The sequence below is a fragment of the Hypomesus nipponensis genome, chromosome 27 (genome assembly GCF_054491055.1).
Source record: "Hypomesus nipponensis isolate SF chromosome 27, ASM5449105v1, whole genome shotgun sequence".
NCBI lineage: Eukaryota > Metazoa > Chordata > Actinopteri > Osmeriformes > Osmeridae > Hypomesus > Hypomesus nipponensis.
Genome location: NC_140387.1, coordinates 6,405,028 through 6,425,369, shown reverse-complemented (window position 1 = coordinate 6,425,369; position 20,342 = coordinate 6,405,028). Strand labels below are relative to the sequence as shown.

Here is a 20,342-nt window from a genome sequence, read left to right as displayed (position 1 = left end):
CAGTTTTATACAAGCTTTATTTACAACTTGATTACCAACTGTACATTTTTGCAGTGTAGGAAGCACATTTTATCAACAAGTTTCAAATGGACAGATACTATGAAATCCATGAAGGTCAAATTATTCCTATTTTTTGTCTTTCAAATGAACATAAACTTCCTAAACTGTTTCTCACATACAGTATGTACATATAGTATACAAGCAATATAAAACTTGGCAAATGGAAAGGTTATTTGCTACTTCCGTTAATGTAAAATAAGTATTCCTATGAATAAAAAATACAGCAACCATGAAACCTGCTGAAGAAACCAAACACAATCGCCTCCCTTGCTCGTCGTGTCACTCAAATGCACGTTGGTCTTCTGTGGCGACAGACAGTTGAGAGCCGACCCCCTTGTATGGACGGTAACGAACGACCAGGTTACTCCCCCCGCCCCCCCCCATCTCTATCGACGGCTCCATCCTCAGGTTTAATGGCGAGTGGTTTTCGAAGCGAGCTCTTTTGTTTTTGAGACGTTACAAATGACCTAGACCAAGAGTTCCCAATCCTGGTCCTCGGGCCTCCCTGCCCTGCATGTTTTAAATGTTTCCCTGCTCCAACACACCTGATTCCAATGAATGGGTCGTTATCTAGCTATGCAGAAACCTGCTAACGACCATTCATTTAAATCAGGTGTGTTGGAACAAGGAAACATCTAAAACATGCAGGGCAGGGAGGCCCGAGGACCAGGATTGGGAACCCCTGACCTAGACAGACCAGGGCATCTGAGCAGATATCCCCCGTCTTGTCCTATGTATCACCACGTGGCTGAAGTCTTTCACACACACACACAAGTTCATCAGTTGCATAATACGGACACATGTCTTGTTGTGGTGTGGAGATGACCAAGAAGCAGCATGGGGGCGCAGTGGCGTCACACCACTTGTCCCCTGACCCCCTCCTATCTCTGCATTTCCTTTAGACTAACACTTGAGGTAAAAGCACTTTGTACATGTTCATCATAAACATGGAGGCGGCGGGGGGGGAGGAGTCCATGTCAACATGCTGTTGGTGACGCCAGCCAAATATGTGAACATCGTCTTACCCTGTAAGCTCTGAGCTCTTTGCAGGAGAAAGAAAAAAAGATAAAAATCTGGAGGAATCAATCAAGCAACAGATTTTAGACAGGTAAGACACAGGCTATCCAGTCTGGTTCGGTACCATGAAAGTTAAATTAATAATACATTTAATAAAATCAATACTGCATGTTTAAATAAAAAGTGAATATAAAGCTAGCATTTGAAGGCCTGGCTACGAGGCAGCCTTCCCCCTCTCTTCCCCTTCTGACCTTGTCATTATGACACCACATTTTCTTTGACCAAATTCGTTCGGCAGGGTTTATAAAATGAGGACTCACAAGAAGCATAAAACAGTCTTCAGAGACACCATTTCATAAAATAAAAGACTGTGAACAGGTGAACTCTATATATACAATGTGATTAGGAATAAAATGTAAAAAAAAAAAAAAACACGTTACTTTCAGTTCCTGTTTTCCTCTGTAAGCACAGGACACAGAAGGTTGTCATGTCATGCCCGGCAGAGCGTTGAGCCAATTTAAACTTCGGACTCAACACTCTGACCGGGTGTACATATCTGCCTGTATTGCTCGTCATTCGATCGTTGCCATGGTCTTTCAAGACATGGAGTAACACTGGCTCCATATTAGCCCCCTCCTCTCACCGGTTGACGCCGTGTCTGGAACCAAGCGATTGAGGCGTTTGCAGAGGTTTAAAAGCACAAGCAAGCAAGTCAGTGAGAGGAGCAAGGGGGGGGGGGGGGGGGGCTGTCAGGCGTCGTGGGAAGGGGGCTCACCTCCTCCTGGGGTGGGGGGGGGGGGGGCATGTTAGGGGTAGCTCAGCCTGGGCCATGCTACAGGTTAGTGTTGATCTCGATGGTGCGTTATTTGCAGGGCCGAGCTCAAGGCAAAGTCATGCAAATGGCGGATCATGCAGCGGTCTACCCAGTCGACGGCGGTCATGCAATCAGGTCACTGTGGAAATGAGCGGAGAAGAGAGGGGAGTCAGAGTGGGAATCACTGTTCCACAAGGACAGGAGTGAGCCTCCTCAGTCGGTGGCCTAGTTGGCCTGGCTCTGGTTGACAGCTGAGCAGGGTGCAGTAGGATTCACACTGTGACTCCACCACAGGTCTCATGGAACCATTTCAAAGGACAAAAATGGGAGAATGTGACATGTCAAAACAAAGCAGGTTTGGTCGACGGGTTAGTCCAATTATTGAAAATGGCACAAAGTGCATGTGTACACTCACTAGGACACAGGGAGGAAAACCATTTAAGATTATTTGTATGTAAAGTCACTTATACCTCCTTTCAACATACCCTGATAGACCGTGCCTGTACGTATTCAGACAGTTTGACAATGATGTCGCCAGTATTACGACCCATGCTCTAGGCCACAGGTGAACCCTCCATCTGTACATCTCGATTGCTACTCTGAGGAGGCCCGAGCAATCAGAGGACTCGTCTGTTGTCCCCCCACCAATAACAGCAGTGGTTCATTCAAGCCTTCCTGATCAACATCGTTATGACAAACCCACCCGATGCTAATCAAGTGACTCGATCCTCACTGTTAACCATACGATGACCGAGCTATACTCAAAATAGTTGGTGAAAAAAAAACACTGTATTGTGGCCATTATGCACCACAGTCTGGCCCAAAGCAACTGCATAGACATGTTGAGACAAGTCTAAATAATACACGTTGTAGAACAGACAGACAGCACACTGACATATTAGGCGTTCTCAGGACCACTCGCTGATGTTAGGAGGGAGAGAAGGCTAGAAATATATATAGTAGATCAATATTATTATTTTTTTATCTTACACTGGTAAAAAGTCCCCATTCCTTAAAGATCCCCCACAAGGCCAAACCTGTCTCAACACTTGACAAACTGGATCCAAACAGCACCTACCACACAGAGCACTCTGTAACTCGAAATCACTCGGGAAAATCAAGATATGAAAATAACCTTGGCTTGGATAAACAATGGATGGGAAAAAAAAGAAAAAATAAACAAAAAGAAAAACTCTCCCCATTTACTTTTTGGGGAACTGCATATCTAAGTGGGCTACATCCTTGAGGAAAATCCTAGAAAGAAAAAATAAAAAAAAGAAGAAAAATATAAAAAAAAGCAATTGCAGGGGCTGCTCGATAAAAATCAAATAAAAGTGGTGGATTGAAAATAATTTACCGAAATACACGGAGAGTAAAATGTGCATAAAAAGTCAAGGTAGCAAAGTTGGCGAGGCAGGCAGGCAAGAGAGGAGCAGCGGCAGCTGGGACACCCTCGTGTCGGAGCTGCGTTACCGCAAGGTCGTCGACGCCGTGCCTGGCTGGAAGGGTCGGAGGGCCACGGGGGATGGAGGTTAAGGGCCGGGGGAGGAAGGGGGGCCCTGCCGCGTCTACCTGGCCGTGGCAGGCTGGACGTGTCCTGGGTAGGAGCGGCGGGTGCTGGTGGCCTGCCTCTGGCGGGCCAGGAAGGACTGTCCGGAGCCTGTGCTGGCCAGCCGGTCCTCTGCTGCCTTCTTCTGGATGGCCATACCCTGCACACATCACACACAGCACAGTCAGCGTGTGACAAGTTGTAACCTGTGGTGTGTCGTCATTCAAAAAACGACGGCGTCAAATCCGAGCGGAAATAAAGAGACGGCGTTCTCAAACAAATGTGGTGTCTCGATACCGAATATGCATATCTCGTCTTTTAAAAAGGCCATCTTCTTTGTAGTCTTAATAAGTTCTTTGAGTCTGGTTTTTCCGATTCGGTCGAGAGCCACGGTTTGTGCACAGCGCCCTCTGGTGGGCGGACCCGACGAAACCCTTGAACCCAACCGGAGCGAGGGAGTCGCCACTTACCATGTTGTACCAGGCAGAGACAATCAGCTTCTCCTCCTGGTCTCGCTGGGTCTTGGTCTTGTCAAACTCTTTCTGTGGGGAGACAGCAGAGGAGCCCTTGAACATGACGATCACCACCGTCGCGACCCTTAACCATCACACGTTACCGCGGAGACGGGCAGCCGCCAAACAGCAGGTCTACAGGGAGATTTTCACATGCACAAAGACGGACGGTCGATAGACATCGGAGGGGTTGGCAACTCCCATGTCTGCCTGTCACGGAGGGGCAGGGTTTTTTTTCTCCCTCCGCACAGTACCTCGAGAGAGTGCAGCATCCTCTCTCTCTCCTGCAGCTGGTTCTTCAGCGCCTGGACCTCAGGGGCCGAGCCCTGGTTCTGTTTGGGATCCAGGGTCCGGATGACCTGCAAGAGCCCGCGCCGCGTTAGCCCACAGAGAGAGACACCGAAACAAAATCGCGTGGTCCGTCGTAGAACACAAAGTGGTTTGACGAAAGACTAGGCCCCCCCTGGTTTCGATACGTACGCTCTTGGCCTTCTCCAGATACTTCTTGTAGCGCTCCTCCATCAGCTTCATGTCCTCGTCTTTCTTTTTGAGCGCCTCTTCCAATTCGTCCACTCGTTGAGCTGGGGAGGGGGGGGGGGGGGGTGAGAGAGAGGCAGAGGTCAAGGTGGGCGTGTGAGGGCGGAGCGACGGTAGGCGCGCGGGCGTGACGGGCGACTCACAGCTGGAGGCGTACTTGGGCTCCAGGTCGTCGATGTACGCCGTCTTCTTCTGCAGTTCGTCTTTCGCCTCCCTCAGTTTCCCCCTTGGAGGGGGGAAAAAAAAACAAAAAAAAACAAAAGGCGATTTTATTTAGCGGTTCGGGTGCAAACTTCGAAGCGGAAACGCGTTGCAGAATCTACGTTGGGAGTCGCGTTTGAATAGGTAACTTACATGTGCTCTTCATAGTTCTTCTTCAGAATGATCGACTGGGGAAAAAAAAGAGAGCAAAAAGCTTTGTTTAAAAAAAATTACTCTGACAGTTTGTTAGTATAGGTTTGCTACAGTTCTGTTGGCTGGAGAATGGACTTCATGACCACACTGTCCATTACACACCTTACAGAATTTAGACTCACAGTATTTCAACTGTAATATTCATGCTCTCCTCAACGATCCAATAGGGGGCATCACTGAGCAAAGAATGTTTCAAATGCAGCCTATGTGATTCTGCATAAATATATACAGTTGATTAACTGAATGTCATGGTGAAACATTCCAGAGTTTTTTTCCCCCGATTCATAATTCTGTAACGATTTAGTTGCGCACTGTACAAAACAAACAAAAAATAGATTCGTTCATCGAATTTACAGATCATTTCACTTTTTAATAGAATGGACGGACGAATGGAGATAATCACTCATCAACTGAAGCACCGCAGGGTTTGAAAGTAATCTGCGACAGGCAAGATTTCACACACCCGGAATCCACACCACCAATCCCAAAAGTGATGTTCGATTCGTAGCAATGATTCGCCACTAATTAAGAGGACAACCATCAGCTGGAAACGGTTCCCAAAATGTAAGATTACATTTCAAGAGGTACTTGGGGAAAACAGTAAATGCAGTAAAGCCATGAGTGGATCACCAAGCCATACTTACAATAGTCTGAGAGGGGAGGCAGAATTGAAAAAAAAGAAAACAAGAAGGGTTTAATGAACGAACACAACCAGGAACCCACAGCCAAGACAGAGACAAGGAGCGATGATTTGGATGAGTTGTGTCATGCATTAGGACAAGAGACACGGGGGGGCAGGAGAGGACAGGCACTCCGGTCACATGATCACACACACACACACACACACACACTTCCTCTTGCACACACGCGCAGACACACCCCTCCGGCTGAGGTCGTCGTCGCCAGAGGCCCTGTCCAATCAGGAGTTGTCTATGCACACGGCCTGTAACCACCATACAGGCCAGGCAGAACTAGCACAGCCTCTCCAGAGCTAAAAACAGAAATGACACCACGCACGAGAACAACAACAACAACAACAACAACACAAAGAAAACAAAAACACACACACCACCACAACATGACAGTGTTAGAATGGGTTAGTACGACACAACAGGAAGCCATTCATTCGGTGGTCGTCAATGTATGATGGGGCGGGGAGATGGGAGGGCCAAACACAAATTTCTGTCTCGAACACTCATCCGGAAGAGGTCAAAACACTCATCCGGAGGTGGTTTCAAGATAAAACTATCCCACAACCCAGTCTATAGAGAGAGGAGACACTCCACCCTGTGGTCAGCGGTGGTACTACAGACAGAGAACCTGGTGACAGGGAGCCCCACCCCCCAGGTCCAGTACTCACGTTGTCTGCTTTGGAGCCTTGTTCCTGGAGGGACTTCTGCAGCTCCTCCACCTGGCTCTGACCCTCCATCAGCCTCTGGTTCACCAGCCTGAAACACACGCGGGGGGGGGGGGGGGGGGGTGTTGGGCTCGGTCACATGGTCACACAGCTCGGCGAGGTATGTTAAGCTCTAGCCGACCGCCTAGCGTTCTGCGTTGATGAGTGTGTCGTGTGGGGGGGGGGGGGGATGGTCGAACCGCAGCGCCCGGGAGTGTGAAGTGGCATGTATACAGTGTGTCAGAGCTCGGGGCGCCTGTATCTCGGATGCCGTGTGACGGGTGCGGCCCGTAGCACAGCTCCGGTGTCCGGTGCGTGGTGTGGTAGTGTCCGGCGCTGGCGCTCCAGAACACACCTGTTCTCCGTCTCCAGCTCGTTCTTCCTGCTGTTGGCGTCCTCCAGCAGGCTCTGCAGCAGGGCGATCTTCTCGTTGTCCGAGCCCTCCTGGGCCAGCTTCAGCATCTTGTTTTCATGCTGCAGGCGGATGAGTCGCTCCCTTGGGACGACACAGAGGAGGGCCGTTAGCGTGGTTAGCGTGTCAGCTGCGAGCTTGCTAGTCGGCGGGTGTTAAGTCTCTGTCAGCTTCCACCTGGGCTGGTCGGGGGGGGACCCTGACTAATCCTGTCCGACCCTGCTAGCTCGTGGCCGCCTCGGTGACAGCTATGTCCTGAGGTCAGACGTTCAAAGTCACGGAATCACATTTTTGAACTGTTTAAGCCCCATGACATTTTTTTTTCTTTCTCTGTAACATTGTTTGGAAAGGCATTCTCCCACCAAGGTAGCTCGAAAACGGCACCACATCGAGCCATTTTCGGAGCAAACCACAGCGCCACAGTTCACAGGAGAGGAGGTTGTTTGGCAGCTTCTCTAAGAGGAGCGGTTATAAAGGAGGTGTTTGAGTACAGCCAGTACTGGGCGGGGCTGACCAGCTGTGGGCGAGCCCGGGGCTCTTCTAAGTGCTTCCAGACAAGGCTAAGCTAAGCTAAGCTACGCTAGCCCACCAAACGGAATGTTGGAGAGAGCCACTGGAGCGGCGGGTCGGCTGATGCAACTCCAGCATCTGGAGTCTGGGCGTTACGTAACGCGGCGACGCCACAGCCGGGAGCACAGCTCGGCCCACAGCAGGAGAGAGCCAGCGAGGTATGCGACCGGGAGACAGGCCCCCAAAAAAACCCTCAGGCTGAGGCAAGAAAGGAGCCGGGGAGAAGGAGCCTGATTGGCCGAGCGTACGGGGACGAGCGGCTTTGAACTGGTCTCGCGACTGATGCAATCGCCGTCGTCCCCCCGAGAGGAACACTTCATAAACACATCACAAAGGCCCTTCTCTGGAGTGCGTGTGTGTCGGGGGGGGGGAGGGGTGAGGGGGGGGGGGGGAGTGTTGAGGGCTGAGGAGGCTAAGATGTCTTATCAGTCTTTAAAGAGGAAATGAAGCTCATCTCTTGCAAACCTCCAGCCACGGTGATAACACGCATGAGAAAGGAGCTCGAATGAACCACGGGAACGCCAGCGAGCGAGAACACGAAAACCCGCCGTCAAACGCGGGCCGCTCCGGGGGGGAACAAAGAGCGAAAACACGCTGTGGTGAATTGTGGGAAGGGAAAAACAATCATACTGTGAAAACGATTTGGGGATTTGACCCTGCAATCTTTTTCTTTTATTTTTTGATCTGCAGTCAAACGCTCCTCCACTGAGCTGTGCTCATCTTTATCCACAAATAGGCATGGCTTTCACCGGCGCGAAAGCAGCAGCTCTCTGGGGGCTGTGGAATGTTCTGGGGGAACTGGATGCGCGGGGGGGGGGGGGGGGGGGGGCTGTTAAGAGGTCCTACCGAATCTCCGGAGTGACGATCTCTGACGCCAGCGAATCAGAGCCCTCGTTACTTCCAAGTGGAACCAGGCCTGGAGGGAAAAACAGGGGGTCGTAGTTAGAGGTAAACACTGGTTACTGACACAGGCCGGAGGCACGCGTTCTAACAACTCCCCTGGAGACGCTAGGCCAGCAGGAGGCAGCGAGAACAAAAACAACCCCAGGTTGTTTTTTTTGTTCTTGCCTTAAATAACCAGACGACCTCGGTGAACTGGTTCACAGGTGGGTGTAACTGGTTAAGTGTTCTTGTGGTGTAGCCTAGCCACCCAAAATGAGGGAAAAAATAGCCTTCAAGTGGAGACAAGAGAGGGGTTCCACCTGAGGTAAGCTGTCCTTCCTGAGCCTGGACACAACGCAGCTCCTCGATAGTCTCCTTCAGGGAGTCTCTCTCCGTCCTCATACGCTACAGGAGAGAGGGAGAGAGGATGGATGGAAGGGGAGTGAGTGAGTGAGTGAGTGAGTGAGATGGAGGACTAAACACACACTTTTCCATGTGGTCACAGCCAAGTAGTACGTTTCCAATTTGTGGGTCATTCTGTGAAAAACAACTTCTGTTGTGAGAGAGGCCAAAAAAACAGAGCGCTCCAAACACAGTCGCCTCCAACAACTATTTGCCTCAATCCTCCTCAGCACAGGACTCTTCAAGACCGATGACTGTTTTAGTACAACTTCTACAACCCAACAACAGGACCTAGTAGAGCAGAGGAGAAATCCTCCCTTTTTTCCATTTTTTCTAACCCTGAAAGTTATATCAAATCATAAAATAACCCCTTTTGGCACGTACGTCTTTTTCTTTTTGGAGCGAGTCCACCTTCTCCTTGAGCCGTTTGTACTCAAACTCCATCTTGTCCGCTTTTTTGGACTCCTCCGACAGTTTGTTCTGGAGCTCGACCACCTTTTGGACAAAAGCCCGGGTACGTCAAAAAAAACAAACAAACGATGCCGTATTAGCCTGTATAACAAGTGCGCGTGCGCGTGTGCGTGCGCGTGTACCTGTCTCTTGTAGGTCTCCAGCTGGCTGCGCACCGCGCTGGCCTTGCGCAGCTCTTCCTCCAGGCTGACCGTGTTCTGCATGTACACCGTGTTCTTCTCCTCCAGCAGCTTCACCTGCCGCCTCAGGTCGCCCAGGTCCTCCAGCTTCTTCTTGTACGAGTCCACCATGCCCTCCAGCTTGGACACCTTGTCGGACGAGTGTCTGTGGAACACACGCGCACCTTAGGTATAGTTCGATTCATTGGGGAAAAGCCGGAAAATGAGACAAACAAACAAACAGAGAGAGAGAGAGAGAGATGGATATGAGAGAGAGAGAGATAGATATGAGAGAGAGAGAGAGATAGATATGAGAGAGAGAGAGAGAGAGAGAGAGAGAGAGAGAGAGAGAGAGAGAGAGATATGAGAGAGAGACAGAGAGATAGATATGAGAGAGAGACAGAGAGAGAGAGAGAGAGAGAGAGAGAGAGAGAGAGAGAGAGAGAGAGAGAGAGAGAGAGAGAGAGAGAGAGATAGATAGATAGGTATGAGAGATATGAGCGATAGGTATGAGAGAGAGAGGGATAGATATGAGAGAGAGACAGATATGAGAGAGAGAGAGAGAGAGAGATAGATATGAGAGAGAGAGAGAGAGAGAGAGAGAGATAGATATGAGAGAGTGATAGATATGAGAGAGAGAGAGAGAGAGAGAGAGAGAGAGATAGATATGAGAGAGAGATAGATATGAGAGAGAGAGAGATAGATAGATATGAGAGAGAGAGAGATAGATATGAGAGAGAGAGAGCGAGAGGGATAGATATGAGGGAGAGAGAGAGAGATATGAGAGAGAGCGATAGATATGAGGCAGAGAGAGAGAGATAGCGTGTGGGGAGGCGAGTCTGACCTGAGGACGTCCATCTCGTCCTTGAGGGACTGGGCTTCGTCGGCCAGGGCGGTCAGCTCCTCGTTCTGACCCCGCAGCTCCGTCAGCTCCTTCTCCAGCTCCTCGCAGCGGATGCGGAAGTCGTCCTTCGCCGCCTCCAACCTGCGCCCCCGGCCCCGAGCCAAGAGACGCACACGTTAGCCCGCGCGCGAAACGGCAACGACTGAAAAGCTAAACTGCCCGAGAGAGAGAGTCCTTCCAAAGGGGACCTGTGGAGGGGGGGGGGGGTTCCAGGAAGTGGTGCAGGGATTGGCTACTCAGGGAACATACACACACAACCTTGCCGTGGTGAGTAACCAATATAGGTGCCTGGCGACCGTGATCGACTTGTGTCCCGGTGATACAGGCTCAGAGAAGGACCAGTGGGTGATCCCGAGAGGGAAGGGGAGGGGGGGCCCTAGACCCTACCAGCAGGCCCCGTGTTTTACCTGAAGTGGGGGAGCAAGGCTGTGGGGGCGAGGGCCAGGGTGGAGGGCAAGAGGCTGGTACTCCCAGCTCTGAGACAGAGAGCCTGCATTGGGGGTGAGGTGAGAAGGAGGGGGGGGGGGGGCCTGGTTAGTAGCTGGCCTTGGCGTCCGTCCAAGCCGCGACGGGGCTGCGCGCAATTAAAAAGGGCTCGCGGGGCTGTTTATATAGCCCTTTAATCTGTGGAGCATTCGGGGCCTTTAGCGAGGCTCGGCGGAGGAGAGAGGAAATCGATAGCTTTCTAACGATTAGCCCCGCCACGGTGAGTTGTGGCGCTCGCTCTTTTGCAGCGACTCCAGCGCCCGTGGCAGCCTCCTAAAGAAGGCCGTGCCTGTATCTAAACCCTCTGGGACCGCATGTGACCCGGCAGACAGGTTCCTAAGAGCGCCAGGCGTGGAGAACACGGGCGAGGTAATCAATCTGGGGGAACTGGGGGGGGGGGGGAGGGAGGGAGGGGGGGGGTGTTCGAGCTGGTTTTGGCCCCTGTACGGAAAGCCTGTTGTTGTTCACGGCGTAGTGAGTTGCAGGTTCAAGCCCTCCGTGGCCTCACGAGGGGAACCCTTGTTCGTTTCTCACTGTCCGTCCCGTCATCACCTCCCCCGGGGTCCCAAACACACACACACACACACAAGTCCTCGCCTTGCCTCCCCTTCCTGCTCCATACCCTCCCCTCCCCTTGTCCCTTGCCCAGCCAGGGTCCACCCTGGCCGGGTACGGGTCCATGGCGGGCAGCCCCCTCCGCGCTCACCTGAAGGTCTCCTCCTGGAGTTGCTCCAGCTGGGTCTGCAGCTGCAGGTGGCGGCGGCCGGCGGGGCTGTTCAGGTCCTCGATGGAGTCGGACTGGTTGAGCCGCTCCATGAGGATCTGGTTCTCCGCCAGCAGGCTGCCTTTCTCCTCCTGCAGGGCTGCCACCTGGGGGCGCGGGGGGGAGGGCAGAGGAGGGGGAATGAGGAACGGACGGGGAGACGCTGGAATCTCGGGGGGGCCCCCTCAGATGTAAAGGTGGTCATGCAACTCTCCCAAGGCGAGAGGAGATCAAAATGGGGCCGTGGTGACTTTTCGAAAAGGCTACTATCTGTATCGTTTTGGGAGCTTACTGTTGATGACAAGAATGCTGACTTTGTCGCTATTATGACATTGACCCTAGGCTAGTTGAACACAGTTTCAATATTTAACTGGGCCAAACAGGATGATTTCCTTCACAGCACACATCACTTTGCTACCAAGACATCTTATACAAAAGGTTTTAATTGATTTCATTCGGGGGGCATGGCAAGCACACGGAAAAAGGCAAACCAACAAACCCTTACAGTGCCAACAGGGCTACATGCGGTTTATGTGGCCTTTTCAACAAGAAGGGGTAAGACCAAACTCCACACAAAAGCAAAGCGGCAACTGTGTTTTGAGTTGAGAAACAGTCATGTCGGCAAATATCTGACTGAGGTGTGGGGCTTCGTCGCGGTGAAAAAGGCAGAGCGGCGTGATTTGCAGCAAAACCGCGAGGTGTTTTCCCCCCCCCCCACTTAAGTGTTTCTCCCCACACTTAAATGAGTGTTTCTCCCCACACTTAAATGAGTGTTTCTCCCCACACTTAAATTAGTGTATCTCCCCACACTTAAATGAGTGTTTCTCATACTTCAACAGGCTCTGGTCTTTTTGAAAAAAAGTTGATGGAGCCTCAGCCCCCCTGGGAGGTTTAGAAGATAAGACCGGCTTTCCTGCGGTCCTTTCTAGAATGGAAGACCCAGGGTGGCCTTCTTTATCAAGAACCCATGAGAAACACAAACATCCCCAATAGTCTTCCACTCCACAGCAGACTACATGATTATTGCCGAGTCATGAGTCTGGCTCCATGATGTTTCTACACAGCTCTTCTCCTTAGAGGCGGTTGCCTCGCTCGCTGCAGCCCAGGGGCCCACAGTCGAGCACTGCCTGCCTGCTGTTGCCATCGGACGCCATGGCGACACACACTGGATGGTTAACATGGGGGCGGGTAGGGGGTTGGGGGGGGGGTGGCATTAGTCTGGGGTGTGGTTGTGACACGCAGCACTAAGGTAGACGGGGTAGCTTATGCGCACACGCACACGCACGCCAAAGTGAAAGGAGGCCTGGATTCCACAGAAGATGCTGTTAAGCATACTCAAGACTCAAAACAACCCAGGGCTTTCACACAGCAAACACCAAGGACTGAGAGAAGAGAAATATAAAAAGGTCCATTTACCCTCTCCTCTAGTTCAACATACTCTAACCTCAGTCTATCTCGCTCCTCTTGAACATGGCACGCCTTCAAAGCAAGGCAAAAGAATGTGAGGTTTCAGTCTCGTCCGGGGGGGGGGGGGAAGAAGTCAATGATCAAAATGGACAGGAAAACAAAGAAATGCGGAATACAGTTTGCAGCCTGTCAACTTCTGTTAAAAGTCACAAAGGCCGAGTACTACAAGACAACTCAGAATACGATACTGAACAGATATATTGTCCAGAAATGAGGGTGACGTCTTCTGTCTGGGTTCGGTTCTGGGGGGGGGGGGGGGGGGGGGGGGGGACTGAGATGAAGAGACGCGCAGCCGCACGACACCAACCTGCATGTCCAGCTCGTGGCATCGCTGGGCTATCTCCTCCTTGGTGGAGAGAGCGTCGCTGAGCTCCTCCGCGGTCTTTTTGAGCTGGGAACACAAGATGAAACTTGTAAAATTAAAATTAAAAAATTAAAAAACAGGCAGAGCCAGACTCGAACAGTTGTAACTCTGAGAGGTGGGGATCTGGGATGTATCCGAGAGAAATGGCTCACGTGAAGGGAGGGGAGGAGGGACGTCTTACCTGTCTGTCCAGTTCAACGTAGGAGTCGTTCCCTCCTATAACTGGAGTCTCTTTGCTCATCAGCTAAGGGAAAATACATTGGGATGGTTAGCGTTAGAGAAACGCTTCACCGTTACTCCCTTCCAGAACTTTCCACACTTCCAATCTGAACTATAGAAAAAGAAAAAGAAAACACTTCGGGGGTTCGCAGACTACCTCTTGAATGGCAGTCATGACGACGTGTTGCACCGATTCCTCCATCATCATTATGGTCTGGATGTATTCTGCAAGGGCAGAGAGATCATTATGGCATTCCATGAATTCAATTCACTTCATTTCTAATCAATTCACAAGAGCCCCTCAGTAGAAGTCCCAAGTGGAGCAAAGCGAGTGAAGCATATTTGACCGGCATTTGTCGGGCGGCTGCTTCCTATTTAACACCCTGCTAGAGACGGACGACGCGGACGACGTTACCTTGTTTCTGTTCGCAATTGACGGCACAGCCGAGGATGAGCTGCAGCATCCGGCCCAGCTCGGCGGCGTCGCTGTGCTCGCCGATCAGATTGACGTCGGGCAGGGTGAAGTCATTGATCTGCTGGCCCAGGATCTGCATGAGGAAGGCTGCCGTTAGCGCGCGCACACACACTCCCAAAACCCTCAAAGTTGGGGGGTGGATGGGGGGGGGGGGGGGGAAGATGGGGGGGAAACCAGGAGCCCCATTGAGATTCTGAGATTGTAAATAATCATCTTTTACCTCTTGGTTGTAGTCTAAGATGCCTTTCAGTATCTTCTTCAAATTGCTGATCTGAATGGTGTGGTAAAATAAAATAAAAATTGAGGGTTAGACCTAGTCAAGGTTTCCCCAAACATCACGCTAAAAAACCTTGAGCGTAACCACTGAAGACCAGGGTCCCAAACCTTCAACCTCCAGTTATCCCCGACATCAGGCTTGATCCTAGCGATCCAGCTGTCGCTGAAGTACACCAGGTCTCTGAAACGAGAGTTAGGGTTAGAGAGGGGGGGGGGGGGAATGACAACACGACACCACACATTCGACAGCAAGGCCTTACTTCATGGTCCAGTTTTTCATATTGCATATGAGAAGAGGCACTAAAAGGAATTGCCACTGAAAGAGGCTCGTGGGATGGTTTAAAAAAGGCAAATGTCATCGGACTGGACTCTGCTCGTGGGGACTGGTGGTTTGAGACTCACATTTTCTGGAGGGCTTGGGCCATGACGACCCCACTGGTGAGGTCGTCCACTGTCTTGCATGGTGCCTCCACGCCAAACGTCTGGACCTGGAGAGGAGAAGGGCGATGAAAACGGGACGGAGCAGCGCTAACGTCCAACGTCCTTTTCCCCGGAGGACCTCCCCACGGTGAACGTCGCCAAAGTTGCAATGACATTTCAGTTGAAGAGTCTGGAAGCTTCTTCCCCACTGGTACGTTAACCCAGATCGATTGCAAGCTATGCTCCTTTGGCAGAAGTCCAGCGACTTCTGCTGTCCTACTAGATGTCACCGTGCCCTCAGTTTAACCCCCCCTCCGACTACTCCGCCCCCACACATATTGTCCATGGAACAAGCATCGCACCATGGTTGCAGCCTTCAACCTGTTCTGGGCTATGAAAACACTCAGCTGCCCATGTATAGGCCTTAGCAATGCTCCTTCTCCTCTCCCGTCCTCCACCTATATATCTGTCTTATCTACCTCTCTCCCTCTATCGGTTCTCTGTGTTTCGGTACCACCTTGTCCGCTCCCTCAAGCAGTAGGCTGGTCTGACAAGTTCTGACGCAAAGCATTTCCGTGGCATGTGTGAACTGATGGACCCGAGGAATGCTTTGACGTGTGTGACGGAGATGCGGTGCGTGATGTCGGTCAAGTCCGGCTGCAGGTGTGATTGGAGGCCTCAGAAACAGCCCCCGCCCTCGACCTTGAGTGAACACTGTAAATAGGGGGACGTGATATGGCCTGCATGAGGAGGATCTTAGACACACACGCACACACACACCCAATAACAACTTTACTAAAAGGCCAAAAGTGAGGCTTTCCATAAAGACAAGACATACACGCAACCAAATTCTGGTTTCTGATCAGTTTATGAACGGCAAACTGCCACCGCAGGGAGTCGGTCTGGGACGTCCATGTTCAGAACCCTAGCCCTACACAGTAGTAGGCTTATTATTAGGAAGGTACACAGACCGATCTCAGGTCAGATAACTCAATTTCCCCTGGTCGGGATAATCCGGTAAACGACGTGATGTCGTTTATTATCCTAGGGCCTCATTAGACGCATGTCTGTCAGGTGTACAGCTGAACAGGCCAATCAGGACGGGACTCTAGCCTTCTACAGCTTTCCTATGGAACGGCGCTCTCTGGAAACCAGCCGCACATCTTCCAGCATAGACCAGGACCCTATGGAGCATTGGGCCAACCAAATGGGCTTTGTTTTTGGAAGAACAGCGCTGTGAAAACCAAATGCCTGTGAGGCACCTTCAGTGCAGGTCACATGAGAGTTCCGTGTGTGTCGACAACACACAGACCATGGGCCTCTTTAACCAGCACTTTGTCAAGGACTAAAAGGGCAAGCCGAAAGGTTGTTTCGAGTACAGGAAAAATCAAAATAGACGCGTCGAAGTGGCATGATACACATATTGGTGATGGACAATGCCGGCGGTGTACCCAAAACAGACGGCGAGTTCACGGGTGGCAGAGAATGGTAGCCTAACAGATCTGTTTTCTTTCAGTCGGAACGGTCTCCACCTCAGACGCGCCGGGCCATTCCGTTCCCCCCACAGCTGTTCAACTGCTGCACAGACAGAAATATTCCATCCCCGATCTGACAGCTATGCCACATAAACTGGCGAGCCAGCCGTTCAGCCCCCAGCATGGGCCTAGAGCCAAAAGAGGTTGGACCAAAACAATACAGACAGTTACGCAACCACGGTTAGAAGGGAGAGGGCGTGGGTATGCTGTACACACACACACACATACACTTGGGCTTACATCCAGGCAAGTGTTCAGAACAGAGTGAAGTGAGAGAAAGCTTTGTTAGCACTATACAGTGCTGCTGAGTGGGTAACAAGACAACTCAAAACAACAGCACGTGCACACACACACACACACACACACTCGCAGATGTCCCCAGTTTGCAGCTCCTGATATGGCTGAGGGGACAATATCAGAATGTTCCGGATGGTCTGGAACCCGGTTGGGTCATCTCTTAGTTTTGTGGCTCATATTACAACACGCAGACTTTTACTGGCATGTCAGGCAGTTCGCCGTCCATCATGCTGTCACCCTAGCTAGTCTGCCAACTCACATGCTTGTCTTAAGCGGTAGAACCCAAGACCATAACAGTCTTCACTGAAGTAGACCTAATGAGACCATCCAAAACAGTCATCGACAGAGGGAAACACGTAGAGCTCGGTGGCAGGTCCGAGCCTGTCACTGCAGATCAAGAGGTCGTTGGTTCCAATCCCAAGTATCTGCTAATCAAATCCATTGTTATGACCGACAGGCGGGTTATTACATTATCCCAGACTACTCCCCCAGATGTGCAGTTTCCTACAGACATAGACAACACTATTGAAGCTATGGGCTTCCGTTACTGACCAGGAGGGTTTGCTTTTAAGGCACGATGCTGCTGGCACGCCCCTGGAAGTGGGCAGTCATTCCCAGATACTCTGATGCTGCTGGGCCTAGCTGTCCTACCTGCCTTTCATCCACCCCTTTGGTAATTTTTTTTTGGTCCGCTCCATTTCACTGCAGTTACAGTCAGTGGTGGGAAGGCATCTTGTAAATATAGGCCAAGTCGCCTCCTGTTTGCCTCAGTTCAGCACTGGCTTTATCTTCCTTCACAAGATGCGGGGACAATCAACGCATTGTTGTTGTTGTTTCGTTCCTGCATTGTCTGCCGATCGATGTCGTTTCGTGATATGACGCACGTTGACAACACAAAACGGAGGTGAAATTTAGGGACGTTTGGTGTGGGGAATTTGCTCATCTATGCTTAGCATGCTGAAATGTTGCAGAGAACAGGTTATATCTAACCCACAGTATGCTTCAGCGGAAACCCATCGATCTGAGAGTTAGATAGAAAATGATGTGTTTTTTTTCCAAACTTCCCCGACACTGTTGGCTTGACTAAACAGGAAGAAAAAAACGGTTAGCCTATGTGATTCCTGGAAGAAAACGAAATCAATTACTGCATGAATCATCAGTATGAAGATCTGCTTGCGAGTCATGCTAAGCCCAAGCCTAATTGTGAGCAGATAATCGTCAAGGCCGGTAGTGTGAGATACAGGAGGATAGGCCTGCATCTCACGTGACCTCCCCACACAGGGCAGCAGTACACCGATACGACATGCGGTTCCTTTTTGATGGGCCAGGGGCAAGAGTGCGTGTCTGCCTGTGTCTGAGCGCATGCACGTGGGTGTTGTCGGCCATAAATGAAGGAATCGTCTTCAGCTTACTAAGCAACAACGCTGAACAGTTTCTGTCTCTATAACATCATAAAGAAGACCGACATTCGCAGGAACATGCTTAACTTGAGCACCTCAACGCATCTCTTATCGTTTGAGGTATGACATAATACATCATCTCCGCGACCGAAGCTCAATCTGACTAGCCAACTGTGTTTTAGCACAAAACAAAACTGTCGACACCAGAGGGACGGGCAGCAAGCCCGGTTCACCTAGACACGTTGCTAGGGATGGGGCTTTAAGTTTAGCTCTGACGAGCCGTGTTGGGAAACCCTACCCCGTGACGCAGCTCTGTGTCCTGGGCAGAGAGAAGCCAGGGACACCTGAGCAGACCCAATACCCGGCCACTCAGCAAACTCGCCTCGGCGTCGAAAACAAAAGCCGGAACGGAAGCTGCTCGATTCCAGCGTCACCATTCTTCAGCCCTTTTTTGCAGCTTGCCTGGATGTGGAATCACATGCTTGATCCCAAACGGTGTGCTGTGCTGAATTCCGCCAACTCAACGCCCATTGTGTCCTGGCAAGGATGTTAACAAGTGCTTACTTTGGGAGACTGTTTGGGGATCTGGGATTCGGTACAATGATAAATATGCTAAGGTTCAAGGTCCAACAGCCCTCTGTAATAATACAAGCTACTCGGATCAAAATCCTAATTAATCCCGTAATCATTCTGAGGCGGTTTTAATTCGGCAAGCTCTTGTGACCCTTGCCGAGGATTCTTATGCTGAAGAATGAAATGAATTAATAGGAATAACATTTCACAATGTGTATGGAATGTGGCACATATAATCAACTCAAGCTTGGTTTCTTCATCAACAAATAGCCTTGGCTCAATGAGAAATTGGCTGAATCTAATTCCCCAACTTCTCTGCCCTGATGAGACACACACAAGAGTTTTTCAGTTTTCCAACACTGTTCATCATGACAGAGGAAAAAGGAAGTCCGCACCCACATAGGCCTGCCTACTCGTCAGAATGTGAGGAAACAGCTGGGAAAGGGAACAATCAACGTTCTAGTTAAACATGACCGAGACCGTGTTGATAGAAGAGACAGCATCGCTGGCTCACTGTACTTGATGTTATATTAAAATACACATTTGAGATTTTATGAAATAAGTGCAGTTAGAAAGTAGGACCAATGTCTTGTTTTATGTGTAGAGTTAGATTGCGTACGCAATATATATATATATATATTTGTAGAGTCAACACAACACTGCTACTGACACACAGGAAGAAGCACTGTCATCCTATTAACTTTCAAGCACCCAATCCCAGGTAGCAATTGCTGTCAGGTAGGATGTGATAAACGTGTTGGAGAGGAGCTCATTCCAAACCTCATTCCGTTTTCACAATCTCATCGAAAACATAACAGTTGATGAAATGTCAGGTTAGTCACTGAACCTGTGACGCTATGACAGCTCTGTGGACAACTGTGAATGGACAATGTCCTGCACAGAACACATTTAAGACGGATTTAAAGAGAAAGAGAACCTGAAAGGTCAACATGGGCGCCCCATTCCCAAATCAGACTAGTAATTATGACTTGAACATTCGTTAGATGTGACGTTAGTTGTGAGTATGACTGCTTGGATAGCAAACACAGACAAAAGGATTATGAGTCATATTGATGCTACACAGTAAGGCTGAGCTAATCATGTTCGATGTACATGAACTGCTGCTAACGTCTAGTCTGTTTGCGTTAGCAATCAAGCTAAACGCCTTAAGGAAAATCATATCAGCGAATATACCATACATACCCATGTCAGAAGGCTCTCGCACAATTCAACTCGGTCCACTGACTCCAAAGTACTCATCGTAATGTTACAAATCAACGCTGATACCTAGCTCTTTATCCGAAGATGGACAGCTAGCTAGCTAGCCCAATACGGTAGAAATGGTTCAGAATCCAACAACAAGACTTCTGCCTCGGTGTCTGATCAACGCGTTTGCCAGGCACCAAAATGAAGAATTAGGCCGGCTAATCGGTGTCTGACAGGACAGATGCGGTCCAATCACGGTTTTAAACATATGAATATATCTAAATCAATAACAGCGTCGTATAGCTGTTTCCACAAAACGGAGACGTGGAGACACAAAAAGCCACCGGTCTGTCTCCCTTCTAACCTCAGTTTTCCAGACGGGTTGCCAGGTTTGAATTATACATCCCCCAATAAAGGTCTCTACACCCTGAGACCGAATTTCACACTCGAATTTCTAGACAGGAATAGCCGGGGGCGTGGTTATAGTGTGTATGGAGTTTCGGGGGTAGTTTAGGGGAGATATAACCACTCATACTTTTATACTGGGATCAACCAGGACCAATTGAAATGTCACCTATAAGAGCTAATTCCATGAGGACATATTTTAGTTTATTTTGTTTTCCCCTGGTAGAGTATATATTTGTATTTCGAATTGGCTTGAGACCATTACTATATTTAAGACCTTCTATTGTATTTAGTCCATTACATGTATTTAGTCCAATGACTTTGATGGACATTTTGTCCAAAACATTCATCCCTGTTA

General features: G+C 50.1%; 1 protein-coding gene and 1 long non-coding RNA gene across 5 annotated transcripts; both read right to left on the bottom strand.

Annotated features, from left to right (window-relative positions):
• LOC146220644 (uncharacterized) lies at positions 1-1,344 on the bottom strand. Its single transcript, XR_014750862.1, has 2 exons — positions 748-1,344; positions 1-527 (listed from the first exon to the last, which is right to left on the bottom strand). It is a non-coding gene; the product is annotated as an uncharacterized LOC146220644 (long non-coding RNA).
• Positions 1,345-1,846: 502 nt separating this feature from the next.
• On the bottom strand, positions 1,847-19,969 carry hook3 (hook microtubule-tethering protein 3). 4 transcript variants are annotated; one of them, XM_084693462.1, is made up of 24 exons: positions 19,577-19,969; positions 14,551-14,636; positions 14,257-14,329; positions 14,093-14,143; positions 13,813-13,945; positions 13,555-13,622; positions 13,360-13,422; positions 13,122-13,205; positions 12,764-12,826; positions 11,291-11,454; positions 10,039-10,179; positions 9,159-9,360; positions 8,950-9,060; positions 8,484-8,568; positions 8,128-8,197; positions 6,655-6,795; positions 6,264-6,351; positions 4,844-4,878; positions 4,633-4,715; positions 4,433-4,533; positions 4,207-4,311; positions 3,911-3,982; positions 3,464-3,600; positions 1,847-2,030 (listed from the first exon to the last, which is right to left on the bottom strand). In XM_084693462.1, exons 1-24 carry the CDS (start codon positions 19,631-19,633, stop codon positions 2,015-2,017), a joined length of 2,229 nt encoding a protein of 742 aa, XP_084549588.1. In that variant the 5' UTR covers positions 19,634-19,969; the 3' UTR covers positions 1,847-2,014. The 4 variants fall into 4 exon arrangements, with proteins under 4 accessions (XP_084549588.1, XP_084549590.1, XP_084549589.1 ...); XM_084693464.1 differs by lacking the exon at positions 12,764-12,826; XM_084693463.1 differs by lacking the exon at positions 1,847-2,030 and having other exon boundaries at positions 2,321-3,600.
• Positions 19,970-20,342: the final 373 nt, after the last annotated feature.